General features: G+C 39.2%; 1 protein-coding gene across 1 annotated transcript in view; it reads left to right on the top strand.

The window, feature by feature from the left end:
• Positions 1–21,687, top strand: part of nid1a (nidogen 1a) — a 100,904-nt gene that overhangs the window by 68,309 nt on the left and 10,908 nt on the right. The window contains exons 13-17 of the mRNA XM_072559552.1: positions 216–434; positions 2,875–3,047; positions 9,882–10,008; positions 13,734–13,905; positions 17,710–17,867. Coding sequence (XP_072415653.1) covers positions 216–434; positions 2,875–3,047; positions 9,882–10,008; positions 13,734–13,905; positions 17,710–17,867 — 849 coding nt within the window. The remainder of the gene's footprint in view (positions 1–215; positions 435–2,874; positions 3,048–9,881; positions 10,009–13,733; positions 13,906–17,709; positions 17,868–21,687) is intronic.

Raw genomic sequence — 21,687 nt, 5'->3', positions numbered from 1 at the left:
GTGGTGTTAGTATGGCAAACAATTTAAGGATCAAGACAACAGTGAAATAGAGTCTGTTTGAAAACATTTAGTAAGATCTGGTTATTTTTTTTTCAAAGATATTATTATTGTGTCTGATATATCTGAATATCCAGCCTATGCCCAGTTAAGATAGTCAGCCATTCTGTGTGAACTCAGACCTTAAACTATTGTATTTTCTATTTGTTGCTGAACAGGCTCCGAGAAAACGCAATGTGAGCTTCACAGGGACAGTATTGTGAGTAGCTTGCAGCCAAGAGGACCCAGGCCTGCTGGCTTCTACGTCCCTGAGTGTGATGTCCATGGGAATTATGTGCCAGTCCAGTGCCTCATAAGCCAAGAGAGCTGCTGGTGTGTGGACACAAATGGTAATGAAATTGCAGGAACCAGGACTATCCATGGAGTGCGACCCCCATGTAAGTATTGGCGCTCTTGGATTAAGTTATTAAAAATGAGTGCAAATAATCCATGTAAAGTGGCCTGTTTGAAACCAGAGATATTAATCGTCGATGTTCTAAATATCTGTGATATAGGAAATATGCGGGGCTAGGTATTGTTTACAATATTTACTTGACCTCAAACTGTTTTTGTCTAGCGTCTTTTAAGTGTGGTGAATCATATGAAGATGCTTCACAGGATAGAGATATTGAGCGAAAGAAAGGAGCATAGGATTGGTGACAAAGCCTTGACCAAAGATTTGAGGAGGGTCATAAATGAGGGGTGAGAAGCAGAGTGATGCTTACCAAGGGAATTTTAGCATTTGCAGCCTAGATAATTGAAGGCATTGCTGCTAATGATAGCATGAAAAGAGTGGGACCTATGTAAGTTGTCAAAATTGAATGGAGTTGAAGGTATGTGCATCTAAAACTTTTCCATTTACTGCTGGATTCTTTGTAAGCCATTCATACAGCTGGTCACCCGTGGAACGGCTTCATCACATGCTCAAGTTAGCTTGAGTGTAGTTGTTTTCAAATACAGTCATTTTGATAGATCCTATGGGAAATAAAATTGCTTGAAACATTTTCTTCCAACTTCCCCCTGCTATCCACATTCCTTCCAGTGACATGGCTTGAGAAAATATTAATTCATTTGAGAGTTTGAAAGCATGGGGTCTCAGCTTGCTCCTGAAGCGAGTTTATCTTGTGTAGCATCAGTTAATACTGGTGGAGTGGCCAGTAATACAGTGCAGTTCTCTGCTCCCATTCTTTGTACAGTAAAAAGAGCTGAACTGCAGTAGATTTTTTTCCCCTTGCTATGTTTACAAAAGAGATGGTATTTCTGGAATTTGCTATTCATTGCAGTAAATACTTGCAAGTAGGGGGTTATTCATAGTACAGCTAATGAGAAGTGAACTTTAATACTTATAAGGCAACAAATACAAAAAACAAAATTATCACTTTGTGAACCTGTTTGACAGTAAATTGACTATTTTCGATCATGTGAAAATCATTTTTTAAAAATAGCAGTTATTATTCTGATCTGGCAAGTAGCTCTGGAAGAGACAAGTTCTTAAATATTCCAGTCGGTGTGTTTTTTTTTAAAACACTCTTGATGTAATAGTCTACTTTTCTAAAGAAGGGTTTCCACATTCAGAGGTCAGAATCACAGCTGCATGAAAAGTTTACTCTTTATAGCAGTTTATGCCACAAGTCTGCACTTCAACTGAAAATAGCACTTAGTTAACACATGTCTTTGGTTTGGGATAAGCTCTTGTCCTTTTAAGGTATATACACATTCCCAGTTGTGTAATGTACAGCCACATGGAGGACAGAGAACCTGATGGTCATGTGAAATATGTGAACAGCTAAATCTGACTGGGAAAGCTTGAAAACTGTAATTGAATCTATTGAAGCACTACTAAGATAAAGGTTAAAGGCCAAGAACGGTATAAAGATTTGTAACAAAGCATCAACTGAGTTATTATCTGTCATTTTGAACTGAATGCTTCAGCCATCTTTTAATAAATCCCATTGCCAGCAATATATGGAGAAGTCTCTTCAGCTCTCTAAATTGTAAGACATCCTAAAATCTGCTATCTTTACATTAACTCTTAATATTCTATTACCTATGATCATTTGTGCTTTCTAGCTCCCAGTTTCTAAATATCCCAGTTCTAAGATTCTTATCCTTGGTTAAAACCACCTCCATGATAGTGCTCTTTCTAATGCTGTAATCTCTGGATATGCCATTGCATGTAGGCCAGATCAGGTAAGGATAGCAGATTTCATTCTATATAAGGTATTAAAAACCAGGTGGTTTTTACAGCAATCAATAATAGTTATCATTACAGAGACTAGTTTTATATTCTAGATTTATTAATTGAATTTAAATTCTACTGACTGCTGTGATGGGATTTGACACTTTATGCCCACGGTGTTATCCTGGGTCTCTGGGTTACTAATCCAAAGATATTACCACCCTGCTACCAACAACCCATTTTCTACTTTCTTTTTTATAGTAATCACCTCTCAGCTCTGACATCATCCTTGTAAATCTTCTCTGCCATTTCTCCAGAATCTCAATATTCAGTAATGGAAAACAACATTATATTTGTTATTCTATGTATCCACAGTTCTCCAAGTATGATCTCGCCAAGGTCTATATAAATTCAACGTAACTTTCTTGCTTTTCAGTTCAATTTGGTTTGAAAAGAATCTCAACTTGCATTTTAGTGGCCTTGTTATTCTTAATGATTTTGTGTCTGTACCCCAAATCATTTTATTATTGTATCACATTTCTGAAGAAAAACGCTGGCTGAATTAATTCATGTACTGCCCTCAACGTGTGTTTGTTTAAAAAGTGTGATGGAGTGCTATCTAAACATGACCATCTGGTTTTCTTCTACTGTTCTGACAGGCCTTGAGACAGTCACTCCTCCTGTGATAGTTGGGCCCACACCTAGACCAGATGTCATTCCACTGCCCCCAGGCACACACCTCCTCTATGCACAAAGTGGAAAAATAGACTACATCCCAGTGGAAGGTTCCAGCCTGAAGAAAAATGAAGCAAAGACTTTACTTCACGTTCCTGTAAGCAGTGTGTCAAAACATCTTACTTTGTCAAAAGTCTATCAGATAAACGTAATGTAACTGTACAGGTTTCCGATAATCTGTGCAGATTTTTCGTGAATTTTGTTTTAAACATATAAATGATCCAGTATACACCAAGGTTGCCATCTTGTGACTATTTTGTTTTATCAAAATGTTCAAGTACCAAGTTTAGGTAATAGTTGTGTTTAGTTTAGTTGTGTTATTTTAAATTTGGTCAGAAGTCACACAACAACAGGATATAGTCCAACAGATTTATTTGAAATCACAAGCATTCAGAGCGCTGTCCCAGCGTCAGGTGAAGTATGTGTTGGACTATAGTCTGGTGTTGTGTGACTTCTGACTTTGTCCACCCCAGTCCAACACCGACACCTCCATAATATTCTAAAATTGAGCATGTATTCTCGGCACCTCTGCCTGTGCAGTCCTGAGGGAGAAATGCACTGCTGGAAATGCTAAACTTTGAAAAAGATATTAAACTGAGGTCCTGCCTGTCCTTGGGTGGGCTTACCAAATTCTATGGCATGATGGAAAAAACAACAGTGACATAATGAGTCATTCATTGCAGTTTGTGTTATTCATGTGATGTGCAAGTTGTCTGTCTGTGCTTCCTGCATTATGACAGTAACTATATTTCAAAAAATAATTAATTGACTAGAAGTGCTTTGGATCACCTTGCAGTCATAAAAAAGTAGTATTTTAAAGCAGGTTCATGCCTTTCTGTATAAACAGTCACTTGTTAGTACAGAGGTTGAATACAGACAAGTTGCTGAAGTTTTCCATGTTACAGTCAAGAGTGCCAAATTTCAGTTGATCAAATAACATTTTTAAGAAATTCATAGACAGGGACCTGCTCTGTCCAAACCCAAGGAATATGTTCTCCTCTTTGAATTAATCCGGAGCTTGAAAAGCCCATAGTTCCTCATTGCTGTCAGCATGGCAAGCTTCAGCCAATCGGCACATTTTCTCCTGTAGTACCAATTGTTGTCATAAGTTGAAATTTAGAAAGTTTACATTTGTCCTGATTCAAGGTGTAAAACTTCAGTAGCACATCTCTCTTCACAGCACTATTCTTTGTGTGTTGTTCTTGTTAAAATGATGCTAACCATATTCTCTCTTTCCCGTCCTTGCCCCTTTTGAGCAGAGGTTATTTACTCTGATTTGTGGATGTTTCTCCACTCCGGTTTGAACTCTTAATCAATTCTGCCTTTCGGAGAATGGCAGGAACTGGCAGAAGTTTTATTTGGTTATTTTTATTGGGACTGCTTGCTGTTACTGCAATAGCAAAATGTATATATGTGGAGCTTTAACTTTGTAAGTGTTTCAAGGTTGTTCACAGGAGCTTGATAAATCAAAAATTGATAGCTGTCCTCAAACAGCGATATTAGCAGTGCTAACCAGAAACTTGGTCAAAGAGATGGATTTTAACAATATCTCAAAGTAGGTGTGACTGGGAGATATGTAGGGAGGGAGGTTCAAGCTCAGGCCTTAGCGGCTGAAAGTAGAGCTATCAATGTTGGACCAATTAAAATTGGCAATGTGCAAGAATGAACTGCTGTAGATCTTGAACAAGTTGCACACTTGTTCAATGTCAACTGTAGCTAAAATAGTTAAATGGTTATCCTCCTAACCAGAAGGCTCTGACATTTATGGCCAACTGAATGCAAATAATTTGATCATTGCCTTTTTTTAATGCACATCTACCTTTCGGAGAATGGCAGGAACTGGCAGAAGTTTTATTTGGTTATTTTTATTGGGACTGCTTGCTGATACTGAAGTAGTAGTACTGACTACTGTCTGAGTAAAAGAATTCTGGTACTTCAAGCGATATAATTTTATTTGTATCCAGAGAATTCTGCAACATGTGCGCCTACCTGAACAGATTTTACTGCTTCCAATGACTAAGCAAGAATGTGAAGGCAGCTGGTCTGAGGCAGATTTGACTGCTCCAAGGCACTATTAAAGCTAGTACTGCCCAGCCCCCACTCCATTTCCAGCTCACACCACCACAAGCTCCCCCCTCCCCAGCTCCCTCATTAATTGAACATACTGAGGTCAGCAACTGTTTAATGTCACTCCTTCACTATCCCTCCTCTCTACCCCTCCCTCCCCCAACATTGCTATTGACCTGCCATAAAAATCCACAAAAGCCACAAGAGTATCTGAAAACGTGTATTTGTTTCTGCATATTCTATATCAACAGAAACAAATGAGAATAGTTGTTTTGTAATAGGTTTCTGTACTAGAAGGAAAAATCAGGAGAGGCAATGTAAATTAAATGGTACAACAATAAAGAGAGTGCAGTAGCAGAGTGACCTGAGGCTGTATGAACACAGATCCTTTTGAAGGTGGCAGTCAAGTTCATGAAGCAGTTTATATTTTTAAAAATACCGATCCGGGGTTTTATAGATAGAGGCATAGAGTACCAAAATGGGAAACCTACAGGAAAGCTTTGTAATTCATTAGTTAGGTTTCAGCTGAAGGATGGTGAAAAATTTTCAAGCACAGGGAGATGCAGGGATATTTTAGAATATTTTGCAGAATGCCATCTCTTTGTGAAGCAGAACAATGATATTGATTCTTGCATTGTCTCTGTAAGAGCTACACAACTAGTTCCACTCACCCTGCATTTCCCCTTAGCCCTGCAAAAAAAAATTCCCTTTGGTGAATTTTCCAATTCTTTTTTGAAAGCTGTCTCCAACTTGCATTCAAGAATGCGTTCTCTCTAAAAGCCTGTTGAACTCCCCCAGAGGGTGGTGGAGACAGGGTCATTGGATGGTTTTAAAAAAGAAGTAGGTAGATTCTTTACTAACAAGAGACTCAAAGGTTATCACAAGTAGTTACCACAAGAAAGTGGAGTCGAGGTCACGATCAGATTAGCCACGATTCTGCTGAATAATGACTGGGCTCAAGGGAATGAATGGCCTGCTTACCTTTCCATTTAGATCCTTACCACTTGCTGCATAAAGAAACGTTATCTCATGATGCCCCTCGTTCTTTTGTCGATCACCTTGAATCTGTATCTCCATGTCCTTAATTCTTCTGCTATTGGATGTGGTTTCTGATTACTTACTCTGACTTGACCGCTCAAGATTTTGAGTACTTCTATCAAATCTCCTGTCAACCATTTTAATGGTGAACAGCTCCAGTTTTTCAGTCTAACTACATGACAGAAGACTCTCATCTCTGAACTCTTGTTTTTTTTACACCTTCTGCAATGCCCTCACATCCTTGTGTGGTGCCCTGAATTGAACACAATACTCCAGTTGAAGCTGAACTAAACGTTCACCATAATTCCTTTGTTTTTGTGCTCTGTCTCTATTTGTAAAGCCCAGAATACATCTTTTTACATTTTCTGGATCAGTTTACTGCCTTCAATAATTTCAGTAATATATACCTAGGTCACCTTGTTCCTGCATTATTTTTATTATATTACTTCTCCTTGTGCTTCCTTTCAAAATGTATCATTTCTCACTTCTTTGCATCAAATGACATCTGCTCCTTGTCTGCCCATTCCACCAGCCTGTATCCCTTTTGAAGTCTACCACAATCCTCTTCACAGTTCACAATGCTTGCAAAATGTTTTGTCATCAGCAAATATTTCAGAATACTATAGAATTTGTGCTAATATAAAACATCAAGTTTACAGTGCCCATTATTCTTTCGGAAGAAAGACGAGTAAGTGAAGAATATTTATTCAGATAACATGTTGGCCATCCTCAAATTATTTCTCTGGGTACAACATTCAAAATAGTTTGCTCAATATAACTGCAACAAAAGAGAATAGCTGAAATGTTGTGTGACTACCCACACTATTGCATAAATGAAATGATGCTTCACTGTGTTGGGAATTGATATCATTGTGTATCAATTGACTGATGTAAGAAGGACAATCTAATATACATGCCACATTGTACAACATATATGCAAGCCCGTTTTTTAAAAAAGGTATTTTGAAGTGGTATTCAAATTCTTTACACCATTATTGGAAAGGGTTTCAGTAGTCATGTTTGTCTTTGAAAAAGAAATCAGCAAGTTAACTTATTTCAGATTAATTTCCAAGCCATAAAAACAACAAACACCTTCCATCCAAGTGACTACTTTTTTCCATTTTAGTTGATGAAATTATATGAGGATGGTTATGTTGAAATTTATTTTGTAAATGATTACTTGATTGTACAAAACGTATCCTCCAAACACGAGGCAGACCTCAATAAACTTGTCCAAAAGCCAAACTATGTAGCAAATTGTTAACATTTGGAATGCTATGTCTGTTCCAGTTCATGTGTATTCCAGTGTTAACTGGCAGCAATTTGCTAACTCCAATCAATGGTCCAGACTTTGACAATTTTGCTATTAATACTGCCACAATGTTTATAATCATTACTCTGAAATTGGCAACAACTTCTATAGATTTCACATGTGCAGATTTAAGTGGGAATCCAGAAGTTGCTGCCATTGATTTGACATTGTTGAAACTCCCTTGCATGGCAAGCAAATAGAGATCACTAAACAAGCACAAACCTTTATGCTATTTCTAGAGTCTCTAATTGCACCTTGTTCAATGAAATGTGACTGCATAAAATTCAGCTGAAGAGCCTTCATTTTCTGTGGAAAGCTAGTTTTATATTTGAAATGTCAAATTTCTCCAATTTGATTAGTTTAGAAAAATCTACCTGAATGCCATGTGCCTGAATCATTTAATTTGCTCTTTTTAAAGTTTTTGATAGAAAGGGAAAAGTAATTGTACTTTTGCTTCATTATTTGCTGTCTGTGCGAATGCTGGACTGTGGTTGACTGCTTATCCTAGTTGGTGGCGTTACTACACCATCAGGAAGATCCCCTTGGTTTGATACCAGATTCAAACTGGGGTTAGGAAAATGGAAGTTCATACCACAACAATTGCTAGATCTTTGTGGTCAGCTTTCTTTGAAGTCACTAGTCGTGTTGCTAATGCCTGTGAGGTCTGAAACGTTGTTACTTCTGCAGGCTTCGTTCAAAAGAAAGTATTTTAGATCTGTAGAAAGGTGCCAATGGGCCAAACATTGTGGTCCAACAGTAGAAGCACTTCCCTCTGCTAATTTTCAAAACACCGTTATCATTACAAAAATTAAGTTTGTAATCCTGGAGTTTTTATATGACATATTTGGCTTGTTTTTAAATTATTCATTGATCCTTCCCCTTTTCATTTCTGGAACTTGTTTCAGCCTTCCAACACACTGAGAACTCTGTACTATAGAATCATTGTCATAGAGATATACAGCACAGAAACAGACTCTTCAGTCCAATTCGTGCATGCTGAACAGACATTCTAAATTAATTTAGTCCTAGTTGTCAACATTTGACCCATATTCATCTGAATCCTTCTTATTCATATACCCATCTAGTTCTGGCCTTTTGAGTATTCCCGATTCTCATTCTATGCCCACAGCTGCCAATGCCCAATACTCTGGGATTTCCTCCCTAAAACTCTTCTTCATTCTATCTCCCTTTTCTTCCAAAATCCATCTTCTGGACCAAAACTTTGGTGACTTGTTCTAATATCATCTTATTTGGCTTGGTGTCAGTTTCATGTCTAAAGCGCTCTATGGGACATTTTATGTAATTATTGGTGCCATATATATTCAAATTGCTGATCCAGTGGTGCTACACTATTAGGTTGAAGGCTGTTCAGCAGTAACAGAAGCAGGAGTTGCAGTTTTCTTGATGATAAGGTATTCATGCATTGGCAGATGCTTTATTTTTATTTATGTATAATATTGGAGCAAAGGGGATTAAAAGCTTTCATTTATGTAGTCACTTTTGCAGTTTCAGCACTTTCCAAAGCACTTTACATCCAATTAAGTATTCCAAGATATGGTCACTTGGAATGTAGGAAACAGGCCTTCCAATATGCCCACAGCAAACTCAGGCAAACAGCAAACGTTATGACATATAATCTCTATTTGTGATTTTTACAGAGAAATAAATAATGACCATTGGTATCTCTCTGGGTTTTTTTTTCAAAATAGCGTTACTATAACTTTTAGATCTTCCTGTTAGGGCAGATGGGATCTTATTCTGACATCTCGACCATAAGGCAGTACCTGTGATAAAACAGCAACCTCCCTCAATGCTGCAGTACAGGAGTGTCAGCCTGGATTTTCCAAGTCCTGGTGTGGGAGTCCTGAACCAAAATATTCTATGGCAAGGATGTTCCAACTGGGCCATGTTTGACATAAAGTAGTGAAACTAGGTCGGTGTAGTAAATTAATGTGCCTAGCAGCAGCTCAGAGTTCCTGTGTCTGAGCCAGGTTTTATTTGGCATGGGAAAGTTCACAGCTGGGAGAGTATTTGGGAAAAAAAGATAACCTTGGACTGATTCTGACTGTGTGATGTAGAAATTTTGTCAGCATCTGGAGGAAACTATCACAGTCCATAAAGGCATCATTGGAATGCAGGAGTGCGTGTTTGGTGAAAACATTTGCATCCATATAGCCCACGTGCAACACTGGGTGCTGTCTTCAAAGGCTCAAGCATTAGTGTATTCTCATGTTCCTCATTGACAAATTTGCTTTGTTTGAAATGTATTGGGTTCTAATTTGGAGACTTGTTAAAATCAGCAACCAAATTAGATGTAAAATTTAACAGAACATGAAATGTGTTCATATTTCACTCCCAAAGCTCTTTGAAGGTGAAACACTTGGACATGATTTCTGTAATGGTTATCACTTCAATAATTCCTTGTGTCAAGCCACTAGATTATTCACAAGTCTTCTTTCAATGTCCTATAAATAGTCTGTTCTCTGTATAATTTGTTATTTCTTCTGATTATAGGATAAAGTGGTCATTGGTGTTGCATATGACTGTGTAGACAACATGGTGTACTGGACTGACATTGCTGGGCGCACCATCAACCGAGCCAGTCGACATGGAGGGGAGCCCTCTACTATCATTGGAATAGGTTAGTATGAAACCGAAGAACAGCAGGAAATGAAGTCTCCACTAGGCCCATGTCTTTTTTGAAACCAGTCCCAATTATGTCTGTAAATTTGATCCCAACTCTTAGTGGAGTTATTTGGTGCATGGTTAATTGGTATTACATGCCTTTTTGCATCATTTGTGGCTTAGTTGGTAATATACCTACTGAGTCAGGAGGTTGTGAGTTCATTTCCCACTATACTCCTGATACAATACCTAAACAAGTGCTACATTGTTGGCAATGCTGTCTTTTGGATGAGCCAGTGTTGCTGGGAAAGCACATTAGATCAGGCAGCATCCGAGGAGCAGGAGAATTGACATCTTGGGCATAAGCCCTTCATCGGGAATGAGGCTTTTGGGCCGAGGCTGAGAGATAAATGGAAGGGCTGTGGCGTGGGTAGCTGAGAAAGCGATAGGTGCATGAAGGTGAGGGAGAAGGTGATAGGTCAGAGGGGGTAGTTTTGGACGGGTGCAGAGGGTGATGCTGAGTTGGAGACTTGGGACTGGGATAATGTGGATGGAGGAGGAAAGGGAAATGAGGAAGCTGTTGAAATCCACATTTATCCCGTGTGGTGGATGAGGCAGTAAAGTTCAGGCCTTGCCTCCCTACTACATAGGAAATATTCCACACCAGTTATTTTGTTTAAAGACTGATTTCTATGAATGCTATCTCCGGGTTGTGCAAAGAGTGCATGTGTCATGGAGTCGACGGACATTCTTGGAAATGTCAGATGTGAATATCTGCATTGGTGAATGATGGGCACAGATTGAAGTGAAGGGAACAGGGGCAGCAGAAGCAGCTCAGGGCAGGTGACCATTGGAGATAACAGCTCCACCATGCTACCTCCCAGCTGGAGCACAGAACGCAGTGATGTAATTGGCATGGCCTGTCATAGCCAGATGAGGTCAGTAGCCACGCCTATGCAAGCGCAGCAGCCAAACTCTGTTATGGACAATCACTCTGTTGGTTACAAAAAAATCAAATTTAAGAATGTTGTCTGAAATTGAGGGCTACAGCAATTAGGTGAGAGTTGTGATTTTCTTGATCATTTGACCTTATCCAATTTAAGCACTTTGCAAATCTAATATTGTTTGTTGTATTTATGCTGGACCTTTGTTAGGGCAACCTCTTTGCATTCACTCTCTCTCTCTCTCTCTCTCTCTCTCTGTCCTTCAAATACTTATCCCATTTTCCTTCTCAAAACTACATTGATTCCAGCTCCTTCATGTAGCAAAAATCTGAATAAAGAAATGTTTCTCTATTTCTTTCAATTTAGCATGTATTTTAAATTGATTGTCCTCATTACTAATTCTGCAACTTTCTTTATTAATCTTGTAAATTTTTTTGTTTAATTAGTTCTGGTATATTGGGTTTCTGAAACTGTTGCATTCTTCTAGTCACCAAAAATTGACATGTTTCTTCACTCTTTGCTATTGTACTCCAAGCCCCTATTCGTAAGCAATGAGATCCTGGTGGTTTGTGTCTTTTGCCCACCTGCCTGATGTGTCTGTTTATTTGCGCTTTTCAAAGTATTTTCATTAGAAAATACCTCTCTTTCTTGAGTCTCTTACCTACTTTTCTTACCTTGACCCTTCTCTGCTTCAAATTGCATTTCCTATCTGTCTGCCTACTTTGTTAGGAATTCACTCCATGTTTACTTAAATTCTGTATGGACACCCCTTCACCATCATGATATCTGTGGTTGTGCAAACAGTAAGCCCACCATCAGCTATCAGGGCAATTAGAGGGTGGGAAATAAATGGCACTGCCAACAATGCCTACATCCCCAGAACAAAACGGTTTTACTTTGTGATCAAGTTCTGAATGCTGACTTTCCCACTCTCCTTTGGTCTCCCAGCTGCACGATCAGTTGAGACCTGATCCACGTAGCCCATAAGCCTATACTATATAACTTGTTGACCACAATTTGTTCTTTTTCTTGTTTTGTGTAATCTGTGATTTTGGTTTCCAGGATTAAATGTTTAATTCAGCAGTACTTCCTTGCTGTCCTGTGTAAAGACCAAGCATAATTAGCCAATCTGGAAAACAAATGTGTCATTGTCTGCAGCTTTGATCCCAGATCCAATCTGCCAAACCCCAACTATGTTTTAATATGCAATTTATTTATGCAATTATGACCTTCCCAGCCCTAAACTGCAACCACAAAGGAGCAGTATTCTATTGGAATGCTCTCGCCCACTCCAAAGAATATCCAGTTATCACATGTGGATACTGCTTCTCTGGTTATTTGTCCATACAATGACCATCTGTTGATATGAATAGATTCTACAGAAACGTTACAGAAATAAGCAAGAGTATAGGTTTCTTAGATATACACAGACATTGCTCAACATTGCTTATTCCTGACATTCTGACTCTCAACCTCCAGGTAGTTTTGTGGGTATAAATGTTGAATGCCTATCATTTAAATCCCTGTATTGCCTCATTCCCTCCCTATCTCTGTATTACTTCCAGCCCCTGAACCCCCATGAACTCTGCATTCTTCCAGTTCTAGTCTGTTGATCATTACCAGTTTCTGTTGTTCCACAGTAAGTGGCTGCACCTTCAGATGCCTAGATTGAAATCTCCTGAATTCCATCCTCAGTTTCTCCATCTCTTGACCTCTCCCTTTTCCTTTAAGGTGACTGATCAATTATTTGGTCACCCGTCCTATATATCTTCATTTTGATAGGAATCTATTTTTGCTTTTTCACATTTCTGTGATGTGCCTTGGAACAGTTAAAGATGCTGTATAAGTTAAACGCCACTGCAATATAACTATATTGACAGCAGTACATAACTATACAGGCCAGCTCAGCAAAATTATATTAGTCCGTGTACCTGGGTACAAAGTCCAGGCTAACATTTCAGTGCAGTGAAACTCCCATGCTAAGAAATGTCAAACTAATGAGTTTTGGAGATTTCTGAACTTGGCTTGCCTTTGATTTTCCAGATACACATTCACATGTCTCATTCTGGAGCTCCGTTAGTCTCCATCTATACAAATATCTGCTGTAACTGACAGGTACAGACCATGTGATATAAAGTCACACTGAAGGCAGCGGTAAAATTTTAAAACTTCTGATGTCATTTTGGGATGGGGAATCGGTGACTAAATTCTAAAGAGTTCCTATATTTTTCAAAATCTAGAAGTTTGAAATTTAGAGAACTAAACCTTTTCTATTTTATTTTGCTTTTAAATATAATGCTGTTCTCACCCAATGTCTCCCTCACTTGTTATTCTTACACTTCAAAACTCTTTCAAACTGAAACAGAGCAAAATGCCCACTGATCATTTATCTCTGTGCCATTTAACCCCACTTTGCCCATATCTGTTGATATCATTAGTATGCAGAAATCTATCAATTCTGTCTTGAACATGCTCATAGATTTGAGCTTCTGCTATGTCCGCTTCTGTCAGATGAGAAATACTGACACAGTCTGGGTCATTCAACTCGGAAGAGAGCTTCCAATTATTTAAATAAATGTTCTCCAGTTAAAGATTGCTAATGTATTAATAGTGGAAGATAGTTAATATACTAAGAGTGGGAAATGGCTTAGATTCCACGATTAACTTGTAATAATACAGTATTTTTAATATCAACATTTTAATTTGGTATCTGCCCTGTGTCATACCTTGCTATTTGTTTGGATCTTCACTTGCCATCTCTGCTAGGACTTTATTTGTCTCTGTTATTGTGTTAAAGATCTGGAGAGCCCTGAAGGCATAGCTGTCGATCATCTGGGCCGCAACATCTTCTGGACAGACTCTGGACTAGACAGAATTGAAGTGGCTAGAATAGACGGAGACCAGAGGCGGGTGCTCTTTACTGATGATCTTGTGAACCCAAGAGCAATTGTTGCAGATCCTGTCCACGGGTACGTACTAGAATGAAAACTCTCCCAAACTCCTTTAAGTCCTCAATGTGTCAGGAAGAAAGAAGTTGCATTTCCTTAGTGCTTTTCACTTCCTCAGAAGATCCCGAAGCATTTCATGGCCAATTAAGTGCAAGGAATTCCTTCCTTGTGCCTCTTTTTGAATTCTAAATACCTTGGATTCACATAATTTCACTGTCATTTTTTTAAGGAAATGTTTGAAACGTGGGTTATCTGGTTTATGGGATTACCATCAATATCAATGTCTCTCTATCGACACAAATCAGTATTTCTTTGCCTTTTTCATTGGTTCCCTAATGGTATAATCTTTTTAAAGCCCCTAAAGCTGGCTGTAACCCGTCCCATTTGAAACAGAAGTTGGATTCAGATGCTCTAGCTACTACATAGGAGATATTGAAAACAGAAGAAATAATTTTTTCTGTTTGGAAAAACGGCATACTTGGAAAAATCTATTCAAGTAGAGGAGGAAAGAAGAGTGAGACCAATGCTCTTATAGAGTGTCAGTACAGGTACAAATTGCCATCCCATCTTCTATATGATTCAAGGGAGCCAGTTAACTCCAACAATCTTATAGAAGGTTATAAACTCATGAGGGGCATGGATAGGGTAGATAGACAAGATCTTTTCCCTGAGGTGGGGGAGTCCAGAACTAGGCGGCATTGGTTTAGAGTGAGAGGGGAAAGATTTATAAGGGACCTAAGGGGCAACCTTTTCATGCAGAGTGTGGTGTGTGTATGAAATGAGCTGCCAGAGGAAGTGGTGAAGGTGAGTACAATTACAGAATTTAAAAGGTATCTGAATGGGTATATGAATAGGAAGGGTTTAGAGGGATATGGGCCAAGTGCAGTCAAATGGGACGAGATTAGATTAGGATATCTGGTGGCATTGATCAGTTGGACCGAAGGGTCTGTTTCCATGTTGTACATCTCTGCGACTCTATTACTCTCTGTCAGGTAACATTTCTACCAGTTGACATTAAGCTACCTTTAATGAATAGAAGGAAGGACATAATTCACAACTTTACATAGATTCAAGAGGTAAAAAATGTGATTACGCAGTGGTCATTGAAAGTGATTGTAAAGCTGTTGGATTGTTGTTTAAACCCAATTTGTTCATCAGTGTCCTTTTGTGAAGCAGTAACCTTTCATCTGTGACTAGTTTGGACCCCTATGTGACTTCATTTTAACGTCAGTGAACATTGAAGTGACCCAAGCAAGCAGCTCGGTCATACCAAACCACCCCCAGTGGATCAAGAAGGTGGCTTGCTATCACAACAGCATAACTAGGAATGAACAAAAGACCAACAAAACCCATGATCCAGTAATGAGTATAAAATACTACTTATCTGCAATAAACTTCATCAGTTATTGTTTATCCCACTCTCAGAACTTCAGTGGAACAGATTTTTCTGGACTCAAGGTTATCTTGTTTCCTGTTCCACTGGCTAATTGTGTTTCATTAAACATAAAACAGTAAGATGTAGTTCCTGTCGAGATCTGGTATGGCACATTTGTGACTCCAACTGCACCCCACTGTGTTTGAACTACACATGTGGTGCACTCCAAGCTTTCTGTTTTTGAAGTATTGAAAGACTCAAGCTGAGCACGGCTTTTTTTTAATATAACACAAGTCATATATTGCACAAGCAATTATGAGAGAAATCATTATCGAGACATAGGAGCTGTTGCAAGCTGACTAAGGAAATGAGGGAAATCTGATCAGTCAACAGCAATGTTCATGTTTCTGATTCATGTAGATTGCAGTTCACCTCAACACTGGTAAAATGTCAGAGCAGAGGATCTCGTGACAGCAGTGCTAATTCTGCTGTAGGAGCATTTTAGAGTGGGTAGCTAAGATATTGACACCAATCTTTCATCTTTTTACAAGTATATTAAAATTGTGTCATAACACAATGGTTTCTATTTTATGGTATAGAGTGGGCACAGTGGAGACCTTGTGAAATTGTACCAAGGGTGAGAGAATTCAGATTTGTAGCAAGATAAAAGAAGCTGGGAATATTCACCTTCAAGGACAAAGTTAAAAATCACACAACACCAGGTTATAGTACAACAGGTTTATTTGGAAGCACTAGCTTTCAAAATGCTGCTCCTTCATCAGGTAGCGGTTCTGAATTTTTTACTTTGTCCACCCCAGTCTAACGCTGGCTCTTCCACAACATGGCTACCTCCTTTAGGAGAGAAGATCAGTAAGGAGGATCATTCACCGGAGGATGCTGTTTTAAGATGTTTGACAAGCAGAATCAGGTTGCCATTTATTTTATGCAACAAGTTATGATCTGGAATACATTGCTTGATAGGCAGTGAGGACTGCAGATCCTGGAGATCAGAGCTGAAAATGTGTTGCTGGAAAAGCGCAGCAGGTCAGGCAGCATCCAAGGAGCAGGAGAATCGATGTTTCGGGCATAAGCCTGAAGAAGGCTGAATCCATTCCTGAAGAAGGGCTTATGCCCGAAACATCGATTCTCCTGTTGAAAGGCAGCGACTTAATAGTTAAGTCTCAAAAGTTTTTGAATAATGCAGGTAAAGTGGCAAGAGCAGGGGACTGGGATTAACTGGAATATTGAATGGCCAAATGGAAGAAAAAAAGTGAAAGCACAGAAGAGGGTCATTTGGCCCTTCCGGTCTGATTTTCTACTCAAGCTCGCTTTCCAAATTTATCTCAATATCCCTTAATTTCCTTAGCATTCAAAAAAATTCATTGATCATTTTTATCAAGGTAGAATTCGTCAATGAAGAGCTACATCTCACAACAGGAAATTTCTCCTTATCCCTGACCGAAATGGCTGCTACTTTATTTTAAAACTATGACCTGTAGTGCCAACAAGGAATGTACACACTCACCTTACAAAATTCTTAAAGGTCTTGATATCTCTCAATTAGATCAGCTTTCATTCTTCTAACTCCAGGAATATAGGCTTGTCTACTTGATCTCTCCATGTCGGGTAATCTTGTCATACCAGTGGTACGACCATGAAGGGAGCACTACACGGATAAACAAGTCCCAAGTATTTTCTTTTTCACAGAATTTCTTTTTGACAAAGTTGAATTGCTAGCAGCTTAGATCGATCATAAGTATTCACTTCTGATTTTAACCAACTTGGAATCCCATCTTTGAAAATTGGCCACACCCCACTACTTCAGCTTTTACTAAGTAGGCAGAAATGCTGATATTTGGAAACACCCAGGTTCCCAAGTACTTTGACTGAGAGCAAAATTTCAGCAAAGAGTTTTATAGCGTTATATTTCCTCCTCTTTGTAGAAAAGCAATCTATGTGAATGGAGAGTTGCTAGGCAAAAATTAGCAAAAGGGCCTCTAGGCCTCTCAAAGATGGTTTTTTTCTTCAGTAATTAAGGGATTAAACTCCTCTCTTATTTCTTTGAAAGCATTCCCTAGCTACCCCTCCAAATTCACTTGATTTCCATTAAAGATTTGATTGTGTACAGCACACAATAAACTGTTAACTTCAGTTTGCAACAAATTACATGATAAAACCATTCTCAAACAAAATAGTTCAAAGTCTTTAAAGTATTTTCCAGATCATCCTAAAATGCAAGTATGTATCCCCAACCCCAGGAATCAATCAAATAGGCATTATGCACCCTCTGAGGTGAATACATCTTTAAGTAAGAAGCCCAAAACTTGTCTGTTGTTTCCAACTCTCATTCCCATCCCCAAAATGCATGCCCACCTACTTACCCTAAAATCTATGCATATTTAATGAATTCATTGTGCTATTGTACCTAATTCTCAAACTTGTTCTTTTAGTAACCTGTATTGGACAGATTGGAATAGAGCTGCTCCCAAAATTGAGACCTCATACATGGATGGAACCAACAGACGGATCCTTGTGAAAAATGATCTTGGCCTGCCTAATGGATTGACCTATGACCCCTACAGTGCATTGTTGTGCTGGGCTGATGCAGGTATGTTGAACTTAGATAAAATTTCCACTTTTAAAGTGTGATTTGTAAAGTTTAATATTTGAATTTTATTTCTTGTACTCTTAGTTCTGAGATGATGAACTGGAGTCTGAGCTTCCAACAAAGTTGATGATCTAAAGCCACCAATGGATTTAAATGGGTATTATCTGAATGTCATTACAGAAAAATAGCTGCACGTGACCAGGACTGGGAATTCAGTATTTAAGGATATTCGATTTTTAGGAATGCAAAGGAGATGGAATTTGCACAGATACTGAGGGTTGGGATCAGTACATGGGTGGGGGAGAATCACAGATTGGAAGGTGTATGCAATCCATTTAGGTGAAGCTAAGAAACAGAAAGGGCGGCAAACATTGATTGGAATTATTTATAGGCCACAAATTAGTAGTAGTAGTGTGGGATGTGGTATTAATCAGGAAATGAGAGAAGCAGAGAGCATGAGTGAATTCAATCTGCATATAGACTGGATAAACAAAATGAGCATTAAATCTATGGAGGATGAGTCTCTGGCGAATGTTAGAGGTCGTGTCCTAGAACAGTTTGTTGAGCCAGCAAGAGTAAATATTATTTTAGATCCAACATTATGTAATGAAAAAGGGACTGAATAGCAGTCTTATTATAAAAGAACTTTGGGATCGTTGACCAGAATGTGGTAGAATTTGATATTATGTTGAAAGTGAGGTTGTTCATTCTGAACAAGGGTATTAAATTTGAATAAGGGAAGTTATGAAAGCATAAGGCACAAATTGGCTGATGGGTGGATTGGGAAAGATATTAAAGTCAATTAATAGGCAATGGATAGTCTTTAAAAATAAACTATTAGATGACTTAAAGCAACTATACATTCCTTCAAGATGCAGAAACTCAATCAATCAACTGGAGTTGTTTGGAATGTGTGAAATTGAAAGGATGGGGGTCATAATGCTGCCAGAGTTCATAGTGAATCAGAGGATTGGAATCTTTTTGAATGAAGTAAAGGAGGACCAAGAAACTAATAAAGAAAGGGAGAATAGAATACGAATTCAATCTAGTATGTTTTAAAAATCAGACTCTTAAAGTCTTCCATAGGTGCATAAAAAGGAAACATTTGAATCATAGAATCCCTACAGTGTGGTAGCAGGTCAATCGGCCCATTAAGTCCACATCACGTTTCTGAAGAGCATCCTACCCAGAGCCATCTTCCTACCCTATTCTGTCCCTATAAGCCTGCATTTCCCATGGCTAATCCACCTAGCCTACACGTCCCAGGATATTATGGGCATTTTAACATGTCCAATCTACCTGACCTGCACATTTTTGGATTGTGGGAGGAAACCAGAGCACCTGGAGTAAACCCACACAGACATTGGGAGAATGTGTGTACTCCACACAGACAGTTGTCCAAGGATGGAATTGAACCCGGGTCCTTGGCACTGAGGCAGCAGTGTTAACCACTGAGCCACCATGCTGTTAAGACGAATGTGGGTCCATTACAGTCAGAGTGAGGTGAATTTAAAAAGGGTGGTAGAGAAAAGGCGGAGAAGCTAATTGATTCATTCGTGCGTATTTTCACTGAGGAGGATACAAGGAATCTCCCAGAATTAGAGATTGATTTGACTAGGGAGAATTAGGAATAAAACTAATACTTTGCATGAGTAAGATGATTGTACTGTAAGTCTCTGGGACTTGATATTCTGTATCTGAATTCTGAAGAAGATGGCTATAGAGTTACTTGAAGCGTAGGTGTTCAGCTTCCAAAAATCTATAAATTCTGGAATGATTTCTGTAGATTGGCAGCTAGCAAGCAGCAACCCGTTATTGAAAAAATAAGTTAGTAGGAAAACAGGTAACTACAGAGTTGTTAGCCTTATGTCAGTAATATGGAAAATGCTAGACTTTTGATAAGATCCCCAGCAGGAGGTTGATTAGACAGAAAAGAGAGTAGGAGTAAATCCCTACAGCGTGGAAACAGGCCATTTGACTCTAAGTCCACACCGACCTCCAAAGAGTAACCCACCCCAGACCCATTTCCCTCTACATTTACTCCTGACTAATGCACCTAACCCACACATCACTGAACACTACGGGCAATTTAGCATGACAATTCCCCTAGCCTCCATGTCTTTGGATCATGGAAGGAAATCAGAGCACCCTGAGAAAGCCCACGCAGACATGGGGAGAATGTGCACACTCCACACAGACAGTCACCCAAGGCTGGAGTCAAACCCAGGGCCCTGGTGCTGCAAGGTAGCAGTGCTGCCCATAGGTAGAGTGTAACTAGTTGGGTACTGTAATGATTAGTACTTGTCCCCAACTGTTTGCAATATTTATGAATGATTTAGAAGTGGGGACCAAATGTATTGCTTCCAAATTTGTAGATGATGTAGTAAATGCCCTGTTAACCTGCATGAAAATTCTGGAACCAGATAATAGAGGGGGTTTACTGTACTTGATAGAGAGGGGATGTGTGTTGTATGGAAAATGTAAAATAGCTTCAGGAGCATTTAGACAGGCTTAGTGAGTGAACAAAAACATGGCAGATGGAATATAATATGTGAGGAATGAGAGTTTAGGGCAGCACAGTGGCACAGTGGTTAGCACTGCTGCCTCACATCTCCTGAGACCCGGGTTCAATTCCCGCCTCAGGCGACTGACTGTGTGGAGTTTGCACGTTCTCCCGTGTCTGCATGGGTTTCCTCCGGGTGCTGCAGTTTCCTCCTACAGTCCAGAGATGTGCAGGTTAGGTGAATTGGCCATGCTAAATTGCCCGTAGTGTTAGGTAAGGGGTAAATGTAGGGGTATGGGTGGGTTGCGCTTCAGCTGGGCGGTGTGGACTTGTTGGGCTGAAGGGCCTGTTTCCACACTGTAAGTAATCTTTACTCACTTTGGTAGGAGATATACACATGTGCAATATATTCCTTAAATGATAAGAGGTTGGAAAGTTTAGATGTACAAGGGGACCTAGATGTCCTTGTTGATAAATCACTGAAGGTTAACATGCAGGTGTAGCAGGCTATTAGGAAAGCTCATGAAATGTTAACCTTTATTCCAAGAGCATTTTAGTACAGGAATTAAATCTTGGGTTAATTGTATAAGAGCTTGTTAGACCACATCTGGAGGAGTGTGTGCTGTTTTGATCTCCCTTTCTCAGGATGTGTATAATTGCTATAGATTCATCACACTTATTTCTGGAATGGTGGGACGTCCTTTGAAAAGCATTTGAGCAAACTGGGCCTGAGTGGCAGGTGGAGTTTAATTTGGTCAAGTGTGAGATATTGCATTTCATTAATACAAACAAGGACATGATTTCTACAGTTAATGGTATGGCACTGGTAAGTGTTGTAAAACTGATAGACTTAGGGTTTCAGTTGCGTAGTTCTTTGCATTTTGTATCACAGGTAGTCAGGGTGATTAAGAAGTTATTTAGCAAGCTTGCCTTCATTGCTCAGATTTTTGAGTGTAGGTGTTGGGATGTCCTTGTGAAATCTGTGAGGCCTTTTCTGGAGTACTGAATGCTGTTCTGGTTGCCCTGTATAGGGAAGATGATATTAAATTGGAGAGAGTTCAGAAATGTTTTACCAGGATGTTGCCTGGAATGGAGGGTGTCAGATATAAAAATAGACTGGAAAGGATGGAACTTTTTTTCCCTGGAGCATAGGAAGTTGAGGGGTGACCATATAGAGGTTTATAAAATCATGAGAGGCAGCGAGAAGGTGAATGACAAAGGTCTTTTCCTAGGTGGGGGAGTTCAAAACTAGAGGGCATATTTTTAAGGTGAGAGGAGAAAGATTGAAAAAGGACGTGAGGGGCAACATTTTTACAC

Source organism: Chiloscyllium punctatum, chromosome 3 (assembly GCF_047496795.1).
Source record: "Chiloscyllium punctatum isolate Juve2018m chromosome 3, sChiPun1.3, whole genome shotgun sequence".
Taxonomy (NCBI): Eukaryota; Metazoa; Chordata; class Chondrichthyes; order Orectolobiformes; family Hemiscylliidae; genus Chiloscyllium; species Chiloscyllium punctatum.
This window is presented reverse-complemented; position numbering and strand designations above follow the sequence as displayed.